The sequence below is a fragment of the Crocodylus porosus genome, unplaced genomic scaffold, assembly GCF_001723895.1.
Source record: "Crocodylus porosus isolate Cpor-Errol unplaced genomic scaffold, CroPor_comp1, whole genome shotgun sequence".
Lineage (NCBI taxonomy): Eukaryota > Metazoa > Chordata > Crocodylia > Crocodylidae > Crocodylus > Crocodylus porosus.
This window is the reverse complement of record NW_017728907.1, coordinates 5,386,623-5,404,891: the sequence shown is the minus strand read 5'-3', so window position 1 is coordinate 5,404,891 and position 18,269 is coordinate 5,386,623. Positions and strand designations below refer to the sequence as shown.

The following is an 18,269-nucleotide window of genomic DNA, read 5'->3' as shown; positions in this document are numbered from 1 at the left end:
AGACCTCACAGGAAGTGGTATCACATTCCCTCCCCTCCCCCCCAAAAATGAAAGTACAGTGTTTACTTCCGTTTCCTGTCACAGCACCTCGGGCCTCAGAAAACAGCTTGGAGGTCCGCATGTCGGACAAGCCTGGTCTAGTACCAGATCCAGGAGAGCTTTACCTCTAGTTGGCGCATAGGCTTCTTGACACGAGCAAAATTCGTCAATGCAGGTGCAAAAGCTATGTGACCGATCAGATTTGGCAGAGTGCTCCTCCCATGAGATGTCAGTTGAAGTCATCCATGACAACCATGTACTGAGCGCATCTAGCCTCTGCCAGTTCCCCTGTGAATGTGTGGTCAAGATCTTCCTCTTGGTTAGGAGTTCTATAGTGGACTCCTACCACTATATCCCCTTCACTAAGTTCCTCCCCGTAATCTGACCCACAGGGTCTTGAGCCATCCTTCTTGGGTACCAAACTCCACTTGTAGGGAAGGGTACTGCTCCTTCATATAGAGAGCTACACCTCCATCCTTTCTAGCAACACAATCCCTCCTGTATAAAGTATAGCTGTCAATACCTGTGGTCCACCAGGTCTCTGTTATTCCTATGAGAACATATTGATTTTATTTAACAGGAGGGCCACTTCCTCCTGTTTGTTCCTCAGGCTCCTGGCATTTGTGTACAGAGAAGTAAGCCTGCCATTGGAGGTCCTAGGTTTCTCAGCACTCCTAGAAGAGTCCTGTCCCTGGAGTGGGGTAGGAGTGAATTCTTTTGGGAATTCACGTGTGTCCCCTGTGCTGCATGACTTACTAATTCTGCAGCTGTTGCTTGGCTTGCATTGGTGGTTGTCTGCCCATCCCCTGGTGAGCTTAGTTTAAAGCCCTGTCAGGTCAGCCACTCTGACTGAGGACAGCTTCTTCCTCAGTGGAGTGAGGTGGAGGCCATCCCTTTCCAGCAGACCACTGCCTCTATCTCTGATAGCTATGGTCAAAGAAGCCAAAGCCCTTGCGATGGCACCAGTGCTGCAGTCTTCTATTGATTTCATCTTAATGGAATAATGTTAGCTGATGGGAGAAGGGGCGAATGAAAAGCAAATTCCTAGGTAGGATTTGCAGTAAAACCAAAAAATGGGCTGTAAATTAGTACATCAAAATGAATTGCGACTAATTTTGGGCATCACCAAGTTCATAAACTCTTTATGGGCATCACCAAATTCATAATAGATTCCTTCAAATCTGTTTTTCTCTTCTCTCCTGACTTTTTAAAAATAATATTTTTCTAAGATTTTCCACATTTTTTCAAGTTTGTTATTATCTGTCTGCAATAGGCTCCAGCTTGTCCCAGGATTTTCTCAGTTTTATGTACTACCCTTTAACATGTTTCAGAAGTTCCATAGTGACTGAGTTGAACATTTTTGTGCTTCCCAGAAGATAACTGAATCACTACAGTTTTCCATGACAACCAAGTTTTAGGTCTTTAGTCTAATGTTAAGGTGATTAAATAAAATTGGTTTCTTCATTCAGGTTTTGAGATCTATAACAGATGCAGGCGACAACTTCTGCTTTACTATTCAGGTGTTTAATCTTGACTCAAACTCTTCTTTCTGTCTTTCACATCAGTATTGGTTTGCTTTTTAATACTTACGGTGACTAATGCATTTCTGCTAGTGCCACATTTTTGTCTCTGGTACATCTGAAATTGTTATTCTTAGTGATAACATTCCACTCATTTGACTTTGCCTGCTATGTTTTTATTGTCAGCCATAATCTCCTCTTTGAATTATCAATCGCCTCTAACTCAGTAGATTTCCCATCACCCTAGCATTAATAAACAAGCAATTGAGAGGCTTCTTTCTGGTTTTTACCCTCTATTTTTCTGCTGTTTTTTCTGATACAGTTTGGGTTTTTATAATAAACTTGAAAGTATTATCTTTTTCATGAGGTTAACTCCATATCCACCTTACTTTTAAGGACAGAAGATTGATTCTTAGGGTTCCAGAGGAGATAACCAATACAGCCTGTATCTTCTCTGAGGACCAATACTTGAATGAAAACCTCTAAGATTCTTAGATTTCTTTTTTGGGGGTCGAGGGCTGACCATTGCATCTCAAATGAAAAATTCTCTGTGGCCAAGTAATCATATGTTGCTAAATTTCTTATTTTATTAGTGCCAGAAATAGTACATTTGTTTTTTGATTGTGTTCTTTTTAGGACGTTGAGTTTTGTTGGCTTAGAATGCACCATTTCTTAAAGATTTGTCTCTCCATAGTTTTATCTGGCAATTCAGGTCACCTTTAATGAGGCAGTCCCTAGATTTTTATAGCTGGAAACAGGGCATTCTCTGTAAAAAGCTTGCAACTTTGGAATATGCTTATTTTGATTAAATGGACCACAGTGACCTTGAGAGTACATAACACAGCCTTTTTCTTTTTTGAGGCATCTAGAAAGAGATGAAAAGTAATGAGCTGATATAAATCAGAAAAAAATAATTTCACAAAAATAATTTATAGAGCAGATTAATATAAGAATTACATAGGCGTAATGTGAGTCTCTGGATAGTTTGCAATGTAACAAACTGAAGACAACTTTTCAGAAAAACGGAAGGTGACTGGAAAGAGGCTGAAGTAAGTTTATGATCCTGAGAGACTGGAAAAAGTCTGGTTGGTGAAAAAGAGCAAGTCAGTGGAGAGCTGCTGGGAAAGGGAAGTTCCGTATTGGAGAGAGTGAACTCGCCATACCATGGCAGGGATAGGAAGTTGGAATGTTAGTGTGGCCTTGAATGGCAGAGATTAGGGTAGATCTGCTTATGCCAGTAAATATATAAAGGTGGTAATGGAATCCTTAGGGTTAATGTGAGAGCTCAGATTGGAGAGAGCAAAGGACCCAACCTGGAATTGTAATGGATGCCGGTAGAAGAGTGAAAAGATTTAAAGCTGTCTGCTGATGCTGTAGCTTAGCAGTCAGTCTGAGAAAAGAAAGGAGGTAGTTAAGAAGGGAGAGGAAATATGAGTGTGAGAGAGGTGATGCAATGCATTTTCCAGCTAATTACACTTTGTTTTTATTGGAACATTAAAGTGCTGTCCAGTAACCTTCATTTGTTTAGCATATGTACTTTTGCTAATAGAATTGTTTTATGCTCAGGAATTAGTGGCTTTGGTTTGTGGAAAAATGTTCTTGGACTTATTATTATATAGCAAACACTTGTGTTGCAGATACTATTTTATATTTGCTGGAGAAGAATGTAATTGAGTATAGAAATCTTTGTTTTCATTACAAAAAAGTGAGAAAATTAAATTAGGATTAATAATAGTTGTTTTTGTTTTGCTTTAAGGTTTCTGAAAGGAAGATGTAGTAATGGCTCATTATATACTTGTATGTGCTTAAATTGTATAAATTCATTTCTTCTTGCCATGTTGTGTTTTTCCATGAATGTCTCAAGCTTACTTCGGGGCACTATAAAATAATAAATAATTGTGATTGTGTTTATGGTGTTTTGTTATCTAATAAAATGTCTTTTGTCTTTTTGGTGTTTAGATTTTTGATTTAATGGATGCCAAAGCCCGTGCTGACTGCATCAAAGAAATAGATCTTCTTAAGGTAAAGACTTACTGATATATTTTTTTCATATTGATAACAGATAGGGATGAAATATATTCTGTCATGTACAGGGTATGCTTAAAGTTTTATATTGATATATTTAATTATAAGATAAACCCTTTTTAAAAGCAGGTTACGTCAGAGACAGCATGCGAGTCTTTTACTTCAAACAAATGAAGAAAATCTAATAAGATACTGGATAAACATGTAATGTGTATAACATACAAAAGTTTGAATTCAAATTATGGTGACAGTATTGGCACACTGTCTTATAAAGAAGCTGTACTGGCAGTAAACTTGTAACTGCCATTTCGCTGATTACTGAAGGTGAAGCATACAGAGAAATTGACTTTTCTAATTCCTGGGCAAGAGAATGGGATGTGGTGTTTGAATATTTTCAGCCAGCTAGCTTACAGCTGTTCTTTTACGTGCAGAGATAAAGTGATAGATAGTAGTCACCAGAAGAAAGTATGATGGAAGGAAACTGACAGAAGGACTGGAAGAAAACCCATAAGCTGCATGCTACAATTTAGATGTCCCTTCCTTGCAATAAAGTTTTTTATTCTTGCCTTCTGTTCAATAGCAGACTTGGAGATTAAAATAGCAATGTCTTGTCATCAGAAGAAAGTCAAGAACACGCTTGGTAAATTAACTCCAATTGGACACTTTATGGAGTTTCTAATTTGCTGATGATAAACTGCCACTTCCTCCTCTTATACTTGGAGCTAATTACAGTGTATACTTTGTAGTGAAAGTCTGTGTTTTGTGTTTCTCATCAGGACATAAGAATTACCATTTCCTGGATCAAACTATAGGTTCATTTTGGCCAGTATCCTGTGTCTCACAGTGGCAGAGAGTGGATGGTGAAAGGGAGAGTGAGCTGGGTTATATCCACTGTTCCTTTCATTTGCAGTCTCCAGTATTTAAGGTCTAGCAATTGAAGTTCTGAATCAGAATTTCTGCATCACTGACCCCTGTGCACAATAGCTACTGATACCCCTTTTCCCCAAGAATTTTTTCATTCCTTTTTCTGAATCTGGCTAAACTTTTATCTGGTGTTAATGAGCAGGGATCCGGGTTTTCCATTTCTCATGGAAAAACATGGATTTTCTCCCTTAAAGGAGAAAAACATGAGAAAACTGTGGGTTTCCTCTTGCAGACTGGCAGTTTCAGCCTGCAAGGGACTGCTGCTTTAGGCTGTGGGAAGCAGGAGGAGGGCGATCACAGGCAGGGGGTGTCAGGTGCACGTGCATGTGCACACATGAGTGTAACAGGCAGTGTATTGGAGAGCACCTCCTGCAGCTCCCTGCAGATGAGCCTATGGTGGGGGCACAGGTAGGGTGGGGGAGCAGGGAGCATAAGGGTTATAGGTGTTGTGGGGGTGAGGGGACATAGGTGATATGTCTGGGGAGGTGGTCATGAGTGGGCACAGGCCCTGTCTGATTTGTGTGCATACAGTGGACATGGGCTGCAGCCTGGTTGGACCAGCCTGAGCAGGAGCCACCTCTGTGGCCCAGCAAGTGGGACCTGGCATGGGAGGGTGGATTGGGGCGCTGTGACTCATTGCTGCCACGAGGGCCCTATCACTGCCAGCAGAATGAGGAGTAACAGACTGAGGGGGACATGCTGCCCTCACCTCCTGCTGTCAGCTGCTTGCATTCTGGACCACAGCTCTACCCCACTACCATGGCCCAGCCTCTGTTGCTGCTCCCCTTAGGCCACAGCTCTGCTCCAGAGGGGAGGTGGGGAGGGAGGCAGTGTGGGTGATTTGAGTGAAGCAGCAATGGCATCCAGGCCATGGCAGCAGGGTAGAGCCATAGTCCAGTGCTCAAGCAGCTGGTGGTGGGAGGAGGTGAAGGTGGCATGACTTCCCCCTGGTCTGTTACTCCTCATGCTGCTGGCAGCATAGCTGGTGTTGGGGTCCTGGCAGCAACGGCAGCGGCAACAGTGAATCTTGCAGCCCCCCTCTGCTGTCCTGCACTGGGTCCTTCCTGCCAGACCATGGAGATGGCTCCTACCTGTGTTGGAGCCAGGCTACAGCCCCATGCCTGCTGTAGGCACACACATTGGGGGGGGCATTTGTGCCACCATGCCTCCCTGACACATCACCTATGGTCAGGCATACCTGCTGTGCCTGAGACTTCCCACACACCCACTCTTTTCCCTACACATTGGGGAGGAAAGAACCTGGAGTAGGGGTCTGCAAGTTGGGAGTGGGGGAACACTGTCAGGAATGGGGAGCTGCGGGTCAGGAGTGAGGGGCACCAGCAGGGATGGGGAGCTGTAGGTCAAGAGTGAGGGTCACTGGTTGAGAGGCTGTGGGTCAAGAGTGAGGGACACTTGGGATGGGGGGGACCGTGAGTAGGGAGTGAGGGGTACTAGCAGGAATGGGGAGCTGCGGGTCAGGAGTGAGGAACACCAGCAGAGCCGTGGCTTGGAAGTGAGAGGCAATGGCATATCAAAGCTGCTGAGCGCCACAGAGTGACGGCGGGGGGGAGGGAGGGAGGGGAGGTGGGCAGCTGCATCTGGACCCATGTCCCATGGTGAGCAAAAGGGGCAGAAGGAGCTCTTTTTTTTTCCATGATAACCATAAAAAAAACCCAAAATGGAGAACTTAATTTTATTGTAGTGTAAAACTTATTTTATTATATTATTATCTCTGTTTCACTGTAGTGAACACACACACACACACACACACACACACACACACACACAGAGTTGTATTTCATTTTAATTGTGGAAAAACATGTATTTTGGAGGTTTTAATCAGAATCTACTGTGGGGGGTTTAATCAGAGAATTTGGGATTTTTAAACAGAAAACACAAGGATCCCTGGTAATGAGTCTCGCACTTTAATTACAACTTGTATAAAAAAGAGCTTAATTTGTCAGTTTTAAACTTGCTACCTACCAGTCACATTTTGTGACCCTAGTTTTGTACTGTGAGAGTAAATAATAAATCCCTCTTTACTTTCTCTTTGTCATTTAGTATATTCTAAACCCTTATCATTAGGGTCCTACCTAACCTGTGGAGGTTGCTGGCTGTTTTTGCAGGGAGATTAAAGGAGTGGCTGCCATTTTTGTGGGCTGATTGTAACAGGGCCCCTCACACCTCTGAATGGACAAGGGGCCCTGGTGGCTCTGCCCCTCACCACTAATTGGCTGCAAGGGCTGTTGAGCATATGGAGAGCATCATCTGGCTGGTAAGTGTGTTGTGGGGAAGGGGTAGAGGGAGGGAAGGGGCATGGGGGGTGCAGTTCAAGGCCCTTGCAGTGAGGAAGGGAGGGGCAGGTGCTGCTCAGCCAGGGTGGGGCAGGGCATGGGACAGAGCCACGAGTGGCTCATCTGGGGGATGTGGGTGGGGGTAGCTTCCGCCACTGCATGCACCCTGGGAGGGCATGGGGGGTCGTGTGCCCCCAGATCTGCACATGGGACAGGGTGGGCTATGACTGCAGGCTGTGCCAGGCTCTTCCAGGAGTGTTGAGCTGGACTATGCTCAGGGTGGGTGGCAGTGGCACTGTGAAGGAGGTGACAGAGTGGGGGTTAAGGAAAATTTTGGAGTGGTTGCAACCCCCTCCCCTGTAGTCCCCTCTCAGTGCCAGTGTCGCTGCCACCCACCCCAAGCGCAGCCCTGGCCCCAGCACGCAGTGGCAGCCTGCCCTCACCCCACGCACAGATCTGGGGGCATACGCCCCATGTGCCCTTCTGGGGTGCAGAGGCCCCCCCAGATGAGCCGCTTATAGCTCCATCCTGTGCCCTGTCCTGCCCCGGCTGAGCAGTGCCTGCCTCAGCCCCGCTCCCTCCCTCACCATGAGAGCCTTGATCTGCTCGCCCCATGTCCCTTCCCTCCCCCCACCCTTTCCCCCACACCAGACTTAACCAGCCTGGCACTGCTCTCCAGGCTATTGGAATCAGATTGGTATTGGCCGATATGGCCCCTTAAATATTGGCTGTCGGTATCACCCAAAAAGTCTCTATCGGTGCACCCTTACTAATAGGTTGGTGAGGCGTACTTTCCCTTTGACAAAGCTATGTTGATTCCTTCATAGAAAGTCATGTTCACCCATGTACTGAAGAATTCTTTTTTTTATTGTTTCTACAAGTTCTGCAGGAAGAGAAGCTAGGCTTGTTGGCCTGTAGTTCTCTGCATCCCCTTTAGAGCCTTTTTTGTGTCTCTAGCAAGTTTCTTCTCGAATTCTCTTAACTTTGTCTTATTACAGTCTGACATTTGATTTGCCAGCATTTATGCTTTTTTTATTTTGCTCATTAGAATTTAACTTCCACTTATTAAAAGAAACCTTTTTTCTGCTTGTTGCCTCTGCAACTCTACCATTACATCATGCTGGCTTTCTTTTGGTCTGCTTTTCATTTTTTTTTTTTTAAATTTGCATTATGCATTTGCTCTTTGCCTCTAATACAGTTGTCTTAAGTAGTTCCCATGCTGCTTACAAGTTCTTCACCTCTTTGGGGACACCTTTTAACTTCTTTCTAACTAGCTTTCTCATTTTGTTATTGTCTTCCTTTTTAAAATTAAGGCAACTGTGATAAATTTTCTTGTCTTTCCTCCCACATGAATGTCAAACCCAATTGCATTGTGGTCACTATTGCTGAGCAGCTCACTAACATGGTTGCACCAAATCTGTTGCACCAAATCCTGTGCACTACCTTAGGACTAGGTCAAGAGTGGACTTTCTTCTTAAAGGTTCCAGGACTAACTGCTTCAGGAAGCAGTCTTTTTTAACATCAAGAAATTTGTTTTATGCATTCTGGCTTGATGTTAGATTGACACAGTCTATTTCTAGATAGTGGAACTCCCTCATTATTATGGTGTTTTCTGCTGCCACAGTCTCACTCAGCTTCCTCTAGTATTTCTAGCTTGTGGCTGCCATCCTGGTCTGAGGGGTCAATAATATATATATCTCTAGATGTACTTTTTTCTGTTGAAACCCAGGATTTCTATCCACAAAGATTCTATGGTATTTCTCTTAATCAGTTGAAAAATCTACCCTATTTGGTTTGGTGTAGTCTTACTCCCCCACCAGTACACCTACCCTGTCATTTCTGCAGAATTTGTATCCTGGCATTACAGTATCCCATTGATTTTCCTCATTCCACCATGTTTCAGAGATGCATATTATGTCAGTATCATTATTTACTGCTAAGCGATCAAGTTCCCCCATCTTTGATCTGAGGCTTCTAGCATTAATTTAAAAGCACATGCACTTTTTATTATTACCTGGTTGGCAACTTCTTTGTGGCATTTTACTTATTAAAGGTATTTGCTTGTGCTTTCCTTCACTTTTTCTTATTTCTATATTTATTTATTTATTTATTTATTTATTTATTTATTTTTTTACAGTTTCACTCCTATAGGATGTCAGTATGAACTGTATGCTGTTCTGTACCTGTCAGCTTTTTCCCTGTTTTCAGTTTAAAAACAACTCTCTACCATCTTTTTTTATGTTACATGCCACCTTTGTGGTACTGTTTTGGCTTAGGTGGAAACCATCCCTTTCTGTATAACTCCCCCTGTTCCAAAGGTCTCCCTATTTCTGATAAACTTAAACCCTTCCTCTCTGCACTGTCATCTAAGCCATGCATTGACTCTTGAGCTTTGCCTGTGTCCCAGGTCCTGCATGTGGCACTGGAACTGTTTCAGAGAATGCTACCATGCAAGTCCTGGACTTCATCCTCCTACCTGGCAGACTACATTTAGGTTCCAGGACCTTTCTGCCACCCTTTACCCGTGTCAGTGGTACCCATCTGGAACATGACCACTGGCTTCTCCCCAGTCCTCCCTAGTAGCCTATATACACATTTCATGAGGTCCACTCCCTTTGCATCCAACAGGCAAGTTGCCATGTGGTCCTCTTGGACATCAGAAATCCACCTATGTGCCTAATAATCAGATTGCACACTACTTCCACCTGCTGCTTTGTCCTGTGGGTACCGCTCCCTTGGAGGAGTATCCTTGGTGCAAGAGGACACTAACTTCAACTGGAAGGTGGGTCCTATCTAAGTGACAAGTTTCCCTCCTTCCCAGTTTGATGGCCTTCATCCTTGAGGCTTTCATCCTCCTCAGCAGCTTGGGAGCTGCTACAGTAGAGGTCAGATTGCTCTTCCATTGTCCTGGAAAGCCTCATCTATAGGGACCTACTGAATTTGTGATTTTTATGGAAACAGCGAATTCAGTTGTTCTGTGTTAATAAGCCTGGTCCCTATGAAAAAACACAGGGACTGTGAAAAGACAAAACTGACAGTAAGTGTTGGGGAGGGGTGGGACTTCTGTCAGTCTCCAGGGAGGGGTGGGAGTTCCAGGACCGTTCAGCTAATCAGAGACATGGGGAAACTGGCCCATCATGCTCCACCACAAAAAAGGTGCCGGGTGCCACACTTACACCACAAAATAGGAGGGCAGCTGCTTCGAATTCAGTAGGTCCCAATTCATCTATGAACCTCTCTGCCTCCCATAGCTGCTCCAGTTCCAGCACCTTAACCCTGGGAGAGCATATTTGCTTTCTCAGAGCCAGGAGTTCCTTGCATTGGGTGCACACACATGGAACCTGTGGCAGGAAATGATACATGTTGAACTCAGTGGAATAAACTGAGTAGCCTCCCACCCTATTGCTGGGCTTCTTCCTGCATATTTTTAAAAAGTGTTAAAACTTGGTTTCCTCTTTTAAGAAGGTTTTAATTTACGGGTTCCCTTAGACTAGAAACTTTGAACTTATGTATTAACCTTTTGTTTAACTTTACTCTGCCATAATTACAGGTGATTATCAAACAAGAGACTTAAGTATTTCTCTAACTGTAGAGTTTTAGCTATTTCTGCTAAATATCTAGATTAGTTACTCTTAATTAAAGAAATAACTTACCTTAAAGGCTCCTCTTCAAAGATGGTGGTGTGGCAAACTGATCTGTGAACTGACTTGCCAACTGCTTGTAAACTGCCCTGTTTGCTATCCCCTATTCCAGGGGTGGGCAATTATTTTGGGCAGAGGGCCTCTTACAGAGTTTTGGCAAGCCATCAAGGGCTTCATGACAGGCAGCCAGGGGCAGATAAGTATTGATTTTCTGAATTTTTTAGGGGCTCCGTGGGCCAGATAAAATGACTTGAGGGGCTGCATCCGGCCCATGGGCTGCATTTTGCCCACCCCTGCCCTATTCAGTTGCTCCCCAGGTCCCTCAGAGGGGTCTCCTCTTATGCTCTCCTGGCCCTGGACTAGCTCCACTCCCTTGTTAGGGATTTTATTAGACACAGGCAGCAATCACTGCTTGGAGCACATGGCCCAAGTAAACAGCCAAACAAATGCTTTTCAAATGGTTTGCACAGACAGACCAAGCTTGCTTACCTTCCAAGAACAAGATCTGGTACTTTGTGCCTGGCCCTTCATAACTATTTTGACTAAAAATATCCATCTTGATTGCTGCCTCACACTGCTTTTTTTGAGGGTCAGGTTGCTTTTTGATGGGACACTTGATATTTGAAAGGTGATGGTTCTGTTTCAAATGCATTTCAAACCCCTGCAAATAGCAATGTGCACACGCTCAGTAGAGCTTACCTGATGAAATCTCAAAACATTTAGTCTGTGCTTGAACCCCACTCAGTTCCCGAATGTAACTGCACTGAGAATTGTACCAGGAACAGTGAGAGGTCTGGTTCAGGTGCAATGCAGCAGCAGCAGCTATAATAACTCCTTAGGCCTTTGATCTCAGAAACATTTTATGAATATTGCATGAGGCAGTAATTGGATAAAATGCTGAAACATTCCTTATGGCAGCAGCCAGAAACTACTGTCTCCAGTAGAAACTAGAGGTGGCTCTCACAGAGAGAATAGTTTACTACTGCTACTTTGTTACTCTTTTAACTAAAGTGGGAGACATCTGTACTAGGCAGGGGAGATTTTGGATTTCAACCTTAGTGATAATCCATAATGGAATTAAATTCTTATTTTTTTTGTTTGTTTTTTACTTTGTTAATCAGCTTGGGAAAAAAACAAGGCTCTGAATTCTGAAATATTTGGTTGAAGTCAGACACAAATACATTTGAAAATTGAAGGCATATAGAAATCTGAAAACATCAGAATCGGTATTCCCCATGAAACTTTGTCCCTGTCCCATTCATATTTGTTACAATGTGTTGTTTATGTGCTCATGTGCTGCTTGTTCTAAAAACACTTTTCTTTGTTCACTGTAGAGCAGTGGTCTCCAAACTTTTTTGATCGTGCAACCCATCAGTAAAAAAAATTTTTGAGCATGAACCCCCAATATATGTATATTTATTTATTTATAAATTATATACATGTACTACTCGCGTACTGTATGTGACACGTGACCATCTGACATATGGACCGAGTGAGGGTGCCAGTGTCAATCCATATATTAAATATTAGTAAAGCTTAATTTCTTTCTTATTTTTATAGATAAAAAATAAATATAAATAGAAGTTCTAATATTTTCTTCCCGCACCTCAGTGGATTGTCTTGCGCACCTCACTTTGGAGACCACTGGTGTAGAAAACAGAGAATGAGGTGTAGGGTAAGGATGCTCAACCTCCAACCCACAGGCCAAATGTGGCATTTGGAGCCATGGCATCTAGCCTACAAGGCTCCCCAAGGGGTTGGGAAGTTTTGTGCCAGGACAGCAATGGCCATTAATACTGCCACCCTCCTGTGCTGCCACATGGCTGGATTGGGGCCAAGCCATGCCCCCTTCTACCCACAGCTGAACTGGGGCCAGGCCATGTCTCCTTCTCCACCACATGCATGTGAATTGGAGCCTAGCTGCCTTCCTGCCTCTCTGAATGGCCAGAAGAGGTGCCGGAGCAGGGCAGTAGTAGCCAAGCACCTGGGTGGGAGCTGCAGGTCTGGAGCTCAGGCAGCACTGTGTAATGAAGCCTGACCTGCAGGCATGTGGCTACTGCTGCTGAAACAAGTCACAGTGCTAGGCTTTATTCCATTATGCTGGTGGTGCTCCAGCACCACAGCTTTCACCAGGGCACTTGGTTGCTATAATGGCAACAAGCTGTGGTGTTACTCAGGCTCAAGTGCTGGAGATCTCATCCAGGTGCTTTGCTGCTGCTGAGGGAAGGTTCCCCAGTGCACCCAAATTGGGCTGAAAAGTCTGCAGGCCTTATGTCTGACATCCCTAATGTAAGGCTTCATATGAAGACATGGAGGAGCTTAGGTTATTGTGGGCTCAGAATATATGCAAGGGGACAGGAGAATGATTTTGTGTGCACTAATTTGTTTGTGGTATTTCCTAGCTTTCATGTTCTTATGCAAACCATCTAATTCTTGGACCAAAATATTGGATGTTCCTGGGACCTGAAATTCTTACCGTCTTGAATTGCTCAAATCTAAAATGTTTCACATAAGTACATAGTTATAATACAATGACATCATATGTCAAAGCATACTGTTTTAAAGGACATATTACAGAGTGAAATATCTGATTCATTATTTTCTTTTCTTAGCAACTGAATCATCCAAATGTGATTAAATATTATGCCTCATTCATTGAAGACAATGAACTGAACATAGTATTGGAATTAGCAGATGCTGGAGATCTCTCTAGAATGATAAAGGTAAGAGATTTATTTTAAATGGCCTTTAATCAAAATTTGGAGAAGTATTGTTCGTATTTCTTTTTCATTTTCATTGCTCAACACTTCACTGAATGTGAGATGGCAAGGCGGTAAAAAGAAGATGGAGTGTTCTGAATTAATCTGAAGGAGAGAAAATATAGGTAGATTTTTATGTCATTTAAAAAAACAGCAAAGGTGATAGTGAAATGAGAATGATGTCAGTAGTAAGGGCAGATGAAAATACAGCTAGACTTCAAATGCATTAATGGGTATAGGGAAAATGGGTGTGACAGAGTGCCATATCACTGTTAATCTAGTACTGTGGCATTGTTAAATTTAGCTATCTAAACATGTCTTCTTTCAAAGAATGTTTTTTTTGGCTGGAGGGAGGATTGAGAGAAAGAGGAATCATGTCCTGCTTCAAGTTTATGAATCTGTAGCAGTTAATAGTAAATTTAGATGCTTCCTTGATGACTACCAGTAATGCTTATAAAATTCTTTCAGATACTGGCTCATATTATAAAGGAAATAACCTAAGCTATCCAACTTAATTTAAAATTCAGATTTGTTTGAAAGGCAACCGTTTTTCTTGCATAGCTATTAATTGCTTCTTTAGCTGCAGAAGTAAGTTGTATTTTTATATATTATGATCACTTTCCTGTGCGAGTTTGGCACAACGATTATCAAGTGTCCTTAAATACTGTATTCCACATGATAAAGAAAGATGGAGGAGGTTGGATACTTAAGGAGAAAATTTATATTTTCTAGTTTTGCGGCCTGTAGCTATTTACTGCCTTGGCAAAGAAAATGCTGATGTATTGGAAAATAATTACAAAATTTCCAGGCATAGTTAAACATTTCTTTTTCTAGATACAAAAAGTGGTTTAATTAGAATTCATCATCTGATCAATAGATGCACTTTATTTTGTTACGAATTTTATCTGTTTCAGTTGACACATGTAAGCAACATAATTTTTTGCAGTATAAGTTCAACTTTATTCCTGCCTGTGCAATAATTGTAGAAACCTTATATTATAAAATATTTTCTTTACTCATGTCCAGCTACTCTTAGGTCTTATACAGACATTCAGTTTCTCTTGAGAGAGTTGAAACACTCCCAGGAGAAAGAGGCTGTGTACACACATTCAGATAATCTAGGAAAATTATCTCGGGTCTGTTGTCTGGGTAGAGAAACTTATCCAGAGCTGTGTGTACAGAAATTCAAATGCTGCAGCCATGAAGAGTGGAAAACTTGCAGTGCTGATACTGTGCAGTAAGTAAGGGACCCTGTGCACATATTTCAGCATGCTTTGCAGGCTTCCTTAGTCTGCTGGGTGACAGATCACAGCAGTGCCTAGGCAGTTTTGTTTGGCTGACCTGGACTGCCCGTGATCAACCTTTGTTTTGCTGCAGCACAACATGGGATTAGCGAAGGGGATATGTTCTGGAGCAGCAGAGTCCAGTGAGTGATGCACTGTCTCCATATGGGGGGGAGGAGGGAAGGGGAGAAGCTGGAGGACTATGTTCTCTTCTGAGGGAAGCCATGTCATGTACAGACAATTGCCTTCCCAGGTGAAACTCCTCTGGGAGTGATTTAAACTCGGGTTGTTCTCCCAATTATTTTTCTCTCGGAGTGGCCGTATTTATCTTGGGAGAAAAAAATGTGAACATCTGTACGCTCATGGTTTCTCCTGGGAGAGCAGTGACTCTCTCAGAAGAAACTGGATGTTTGTATGAGGCCAGAAAGTGTGCAGGTGTTCAGCCTTTTTCTCTCTCAGAAAAATGGCCTCTCCAGGAGAAAAATATCCTGGGAACAATCAGGGTTAAATCACTCCCAGGAGAGTATAGAGTGCAAAGGTCTATACATGCCATGCTGTGGCTTCTCTCAGAAGAGACCAGCATTTCCCACTCCCAGGAGGCAGTGTGTCACTTGCTGGATTCTGCAGCTCCACCAAGAAGCAGAACATGCTTCCTTCACAATTTCCATGTTGTGGTGCAGGAAATGCAGGCTTACTATGGGCAGTCTGGGTCAGGCAATCAGGGCTGCTATATGCACTGCTGCCAGGCAGTCTAAGGAGGCATCTTTACACATGCTCTGAGGATGGGGCACTTTAATTAGAGTCGCTCTTATAGTCTAATTAAAGTGCTTACAGAATCTCATGTATTCAGTGTCCCACACTTCAAAATGGTGGTGGGGTGCAAGCTCATTTGACGAGCTTTAAAGCTCTTCCACCACCCTTTTTGAAGCCTGGGGACATCGAATACATGAGATGCGCAGGCTGCCAGAGCGTGCTAATTGGCATGCTCCAGCAGTCTCAGTTGAGTCTACTCCAACCCGCTGTTATTACAGTGCATCAGAGCAGCATCTCCACACTTCTGCAGGCACCCAGGGAGCCTTCATGCTGAAATGCATGCACAGGCTTCATATGAATGTCTGTTCACTCAGCTCTGGGTTAATTTCTCTACCAGGAGAACAAACCTGGAAGAATTCTCCTAGATTATTTCAATGCATGTATTCAATCCTAGTTTAGAGAGAGCTTTCCAAGAAGATTTCTGCAAATGGACTCTGGAACTTGGACATATCACTTGATAACAATGAAGCTTTTTTACTTTTCAGCTAATTTTTTTCCTTGATACTTGCATCCTCTGTGCCCTTACTTTTTTTCATTTTCACTGCATTTAACATTTCTTGCATTTACACTATCATTAATGCTATCAGCACAGCACACCCCAGGAAGAAGTATTCTAGTTAGTTTTTGTTCTACTGTTGCAGATGGAACACACTAAATAGCAGAGCAGTGTTCTGTGGTGATCCCACATGAACAGAGTATTTAATTCTTTCACACTAATGAATTTTTAAATTGGCTTTAAAGCATTGAAGCACATTCCCTCACTAGACTGACAATTTTACAGTGGGATAATCAAAATTTGGGTCGAAACAGGTTGACAGGGTCCTGTTAAAATTTATATCCAAATACGAGATTTTTCTTTTGTCTCATGAATTATTAATTTTGTAGGCTTACACTTCATACAACATAAGGGAAGGTTTGTCTGTTCTTTTGAATGTTCAAATTTGACACAACAGTTATTAATATGAGTACTCCATGACAGATTGCCTTATGGCATGTCTCGTCTTATGGCCCATTGAAGCTTTTTTTAACCCAGTATGTGTCTAATGTCTCCGTCAGTGCAGTTGGCCTCATTACACCTTGTCCAAGTTGGTGGGCATTTCTTACAGTCTCGATCTTGGAGCAGTTTATGATTGTCCTCTTAACATAGGAATCATGTTTAATGTAGCAAACCTAGATTGCTGTTTGATGTTAATGACAGCTTATCAGGCTATCGTTAAATATGTATGAGGTGTCATAATGCACTCAGTCTTCATACTGCTTATGGAGAAAATGATTTGATAGTCTGTTTGGATGGAGTGAATTTTGTTTTTAGGAGTGTGTGTTGTGGCTTATTCTGTAGTTTTTGAAAAAATACTTTTGAAAATAAATAATCTGTAACAGAATGGAAAAACCTCCAAACTCCCATGCAAATGTATTTTGGTTTGTCACTATGAGAGAGGGAAATGTAATTAGTAGTCCTGGAAAGCAATAACAATAGCTTAGCCTCCACTATTGTGGTACTGTTATATTTATGTTTTATTGGAAGCCAAAGAGGAGCCTATAAAAAGGGCATTAGGTTTCTGAGAGCTTTGCCATGATAAGGAGACGAGCAGGTTTGTGATAAATTAAATGGCCACAACTGAATACTATAGAGCCAACAATTATCAACAACCCCTAATCTTGCACCTCTCCCCACTCCCAAATTAATAATAATAAAAAGGGTAAAGAAAAAGACAACCTAAAAACAAAACCCTGATTACCAGGTGTACAAAAATTAACCATTCTCCTTGGGTAACTTAAATGACACCACTGTTATATTTCAAGATGTAGCATAGAGTCTCATGACCAGGGATCCTGGTTTTTTCTGTTTTAAACATCGTGAGTTCTTTGATTAAAAATCCCAATGTTTTTCCGTGATTAAAATAAAGTTTCACTATACATATGTAGGTATTGGTTAAACTCAGTGCTTTATTGATATATTTACAATTTTAAATCAATTTGGAAGCCTAAAAGTGCCTCAGTCATTCTAATAAAATAGATTCTAAATACCTATAAATTTTGGTGTTTGACTTTGGGTTTTTGTTGTGGAAAGTCAGAGCTCCCCTGCCCCCTTCTCTCACTAGGATGTGGGTCCAGCTGTGACTGTCCCCCCACTGCTTTGTGATGCTGAGAAGCCCTGATATGCTGGTGCAGTGCCCCTGCCCCTGGTGGTGATTCATGAAAATGGCAGCGGCATGGTGTGTTGTACTGATGCTGCTCCCAGGCGGATTTGGCGGCATGGTGCTCCCTCCCATGCCAGGTTCTGCCCACTGGGCCATGGAGGTGGCTTCTCTGGAGCTGGTACAGCACCTCTGTAGCCCCGTTCCCCACTGTGGATGGGGGATACAGTCCCTCCCTCCTCCTCATGTGTGTGGCCTGTGCCTCCTCTTCACCTCATGTGATCTGTGGCTCTTCCCCCCAGAATGGCCTGTTCCCCTTCCTCTGTCTCTTAAAATGCTCAGTGGCTCAGGCTAGATGCTGGGGGGGCACTAGAGCAGTTCTCCTTTCCCTTCTATAGTGATGAACTGAGGGGGTGTGTGGCCATGCCCTGCAAGGACCTCTGATTAGGGAGGTCTGCCTGCACTGTCCTAGGCTTTTTCTCTCTCACTGCTCAAGGGGTAGGAGTGTTGCCATACCACCACCCTGGATTAGCACTCGGAGATGGGGGTTGCGGGGTGTGCAGTGCATGCATCTGTTGATGATATAGAGCTTTTCATAGATTTCATAGATATTTGGGGCTGGAAGGGACTTAATGAGATCATTGAGTCCAGCCCCCCTGCCATAGGCAGGAAGTCAGCTGGGATCAAGTGACCCCAGCAAGAAAAACATCCACATGTTTTTTGCAAGAGTCCAGAGTAGGTGCTTGCACCACCTCTGGGGGGAGTTTTTTCCAGATCGTGAACACTTGCACCATAAGGAACTTTTTTTTTTATGTCTAGTCTAAATTGGCCTT

At 42.9% G+C, this 18,269-nt stretch overlaps 1 protein-coding gene across 4 annotated transcripts in view; it reads left to right on the top strand.

Moving 5' to 3' along the window:
* The window catches only part of NEK7 (NIMA related kinase 7), a 95,036-nt gene that overhangs the window by 24,217 nt on the left and 52,550 nt on the right, over window positions 1-18,269 (top strand). For all 4 annotated transcript variants that reach the window (XM_019530690.1, XM_019530688.1, XM_019530689.1 and 1 more), the window contains exons 3-4: window positions 3,519-3,581; window positions 13,056-13,166. In XM_019530690.1, coding sequence (XP_019386235.1) covers window positions 3,519-3,581; window positions 13,056-13,166 — 174 coding nt within the window. The remainder of the gene's footprint in view (window positions 1-3,518; window positions 3,582-13,055; window positions 13,167-18,269) is intronic.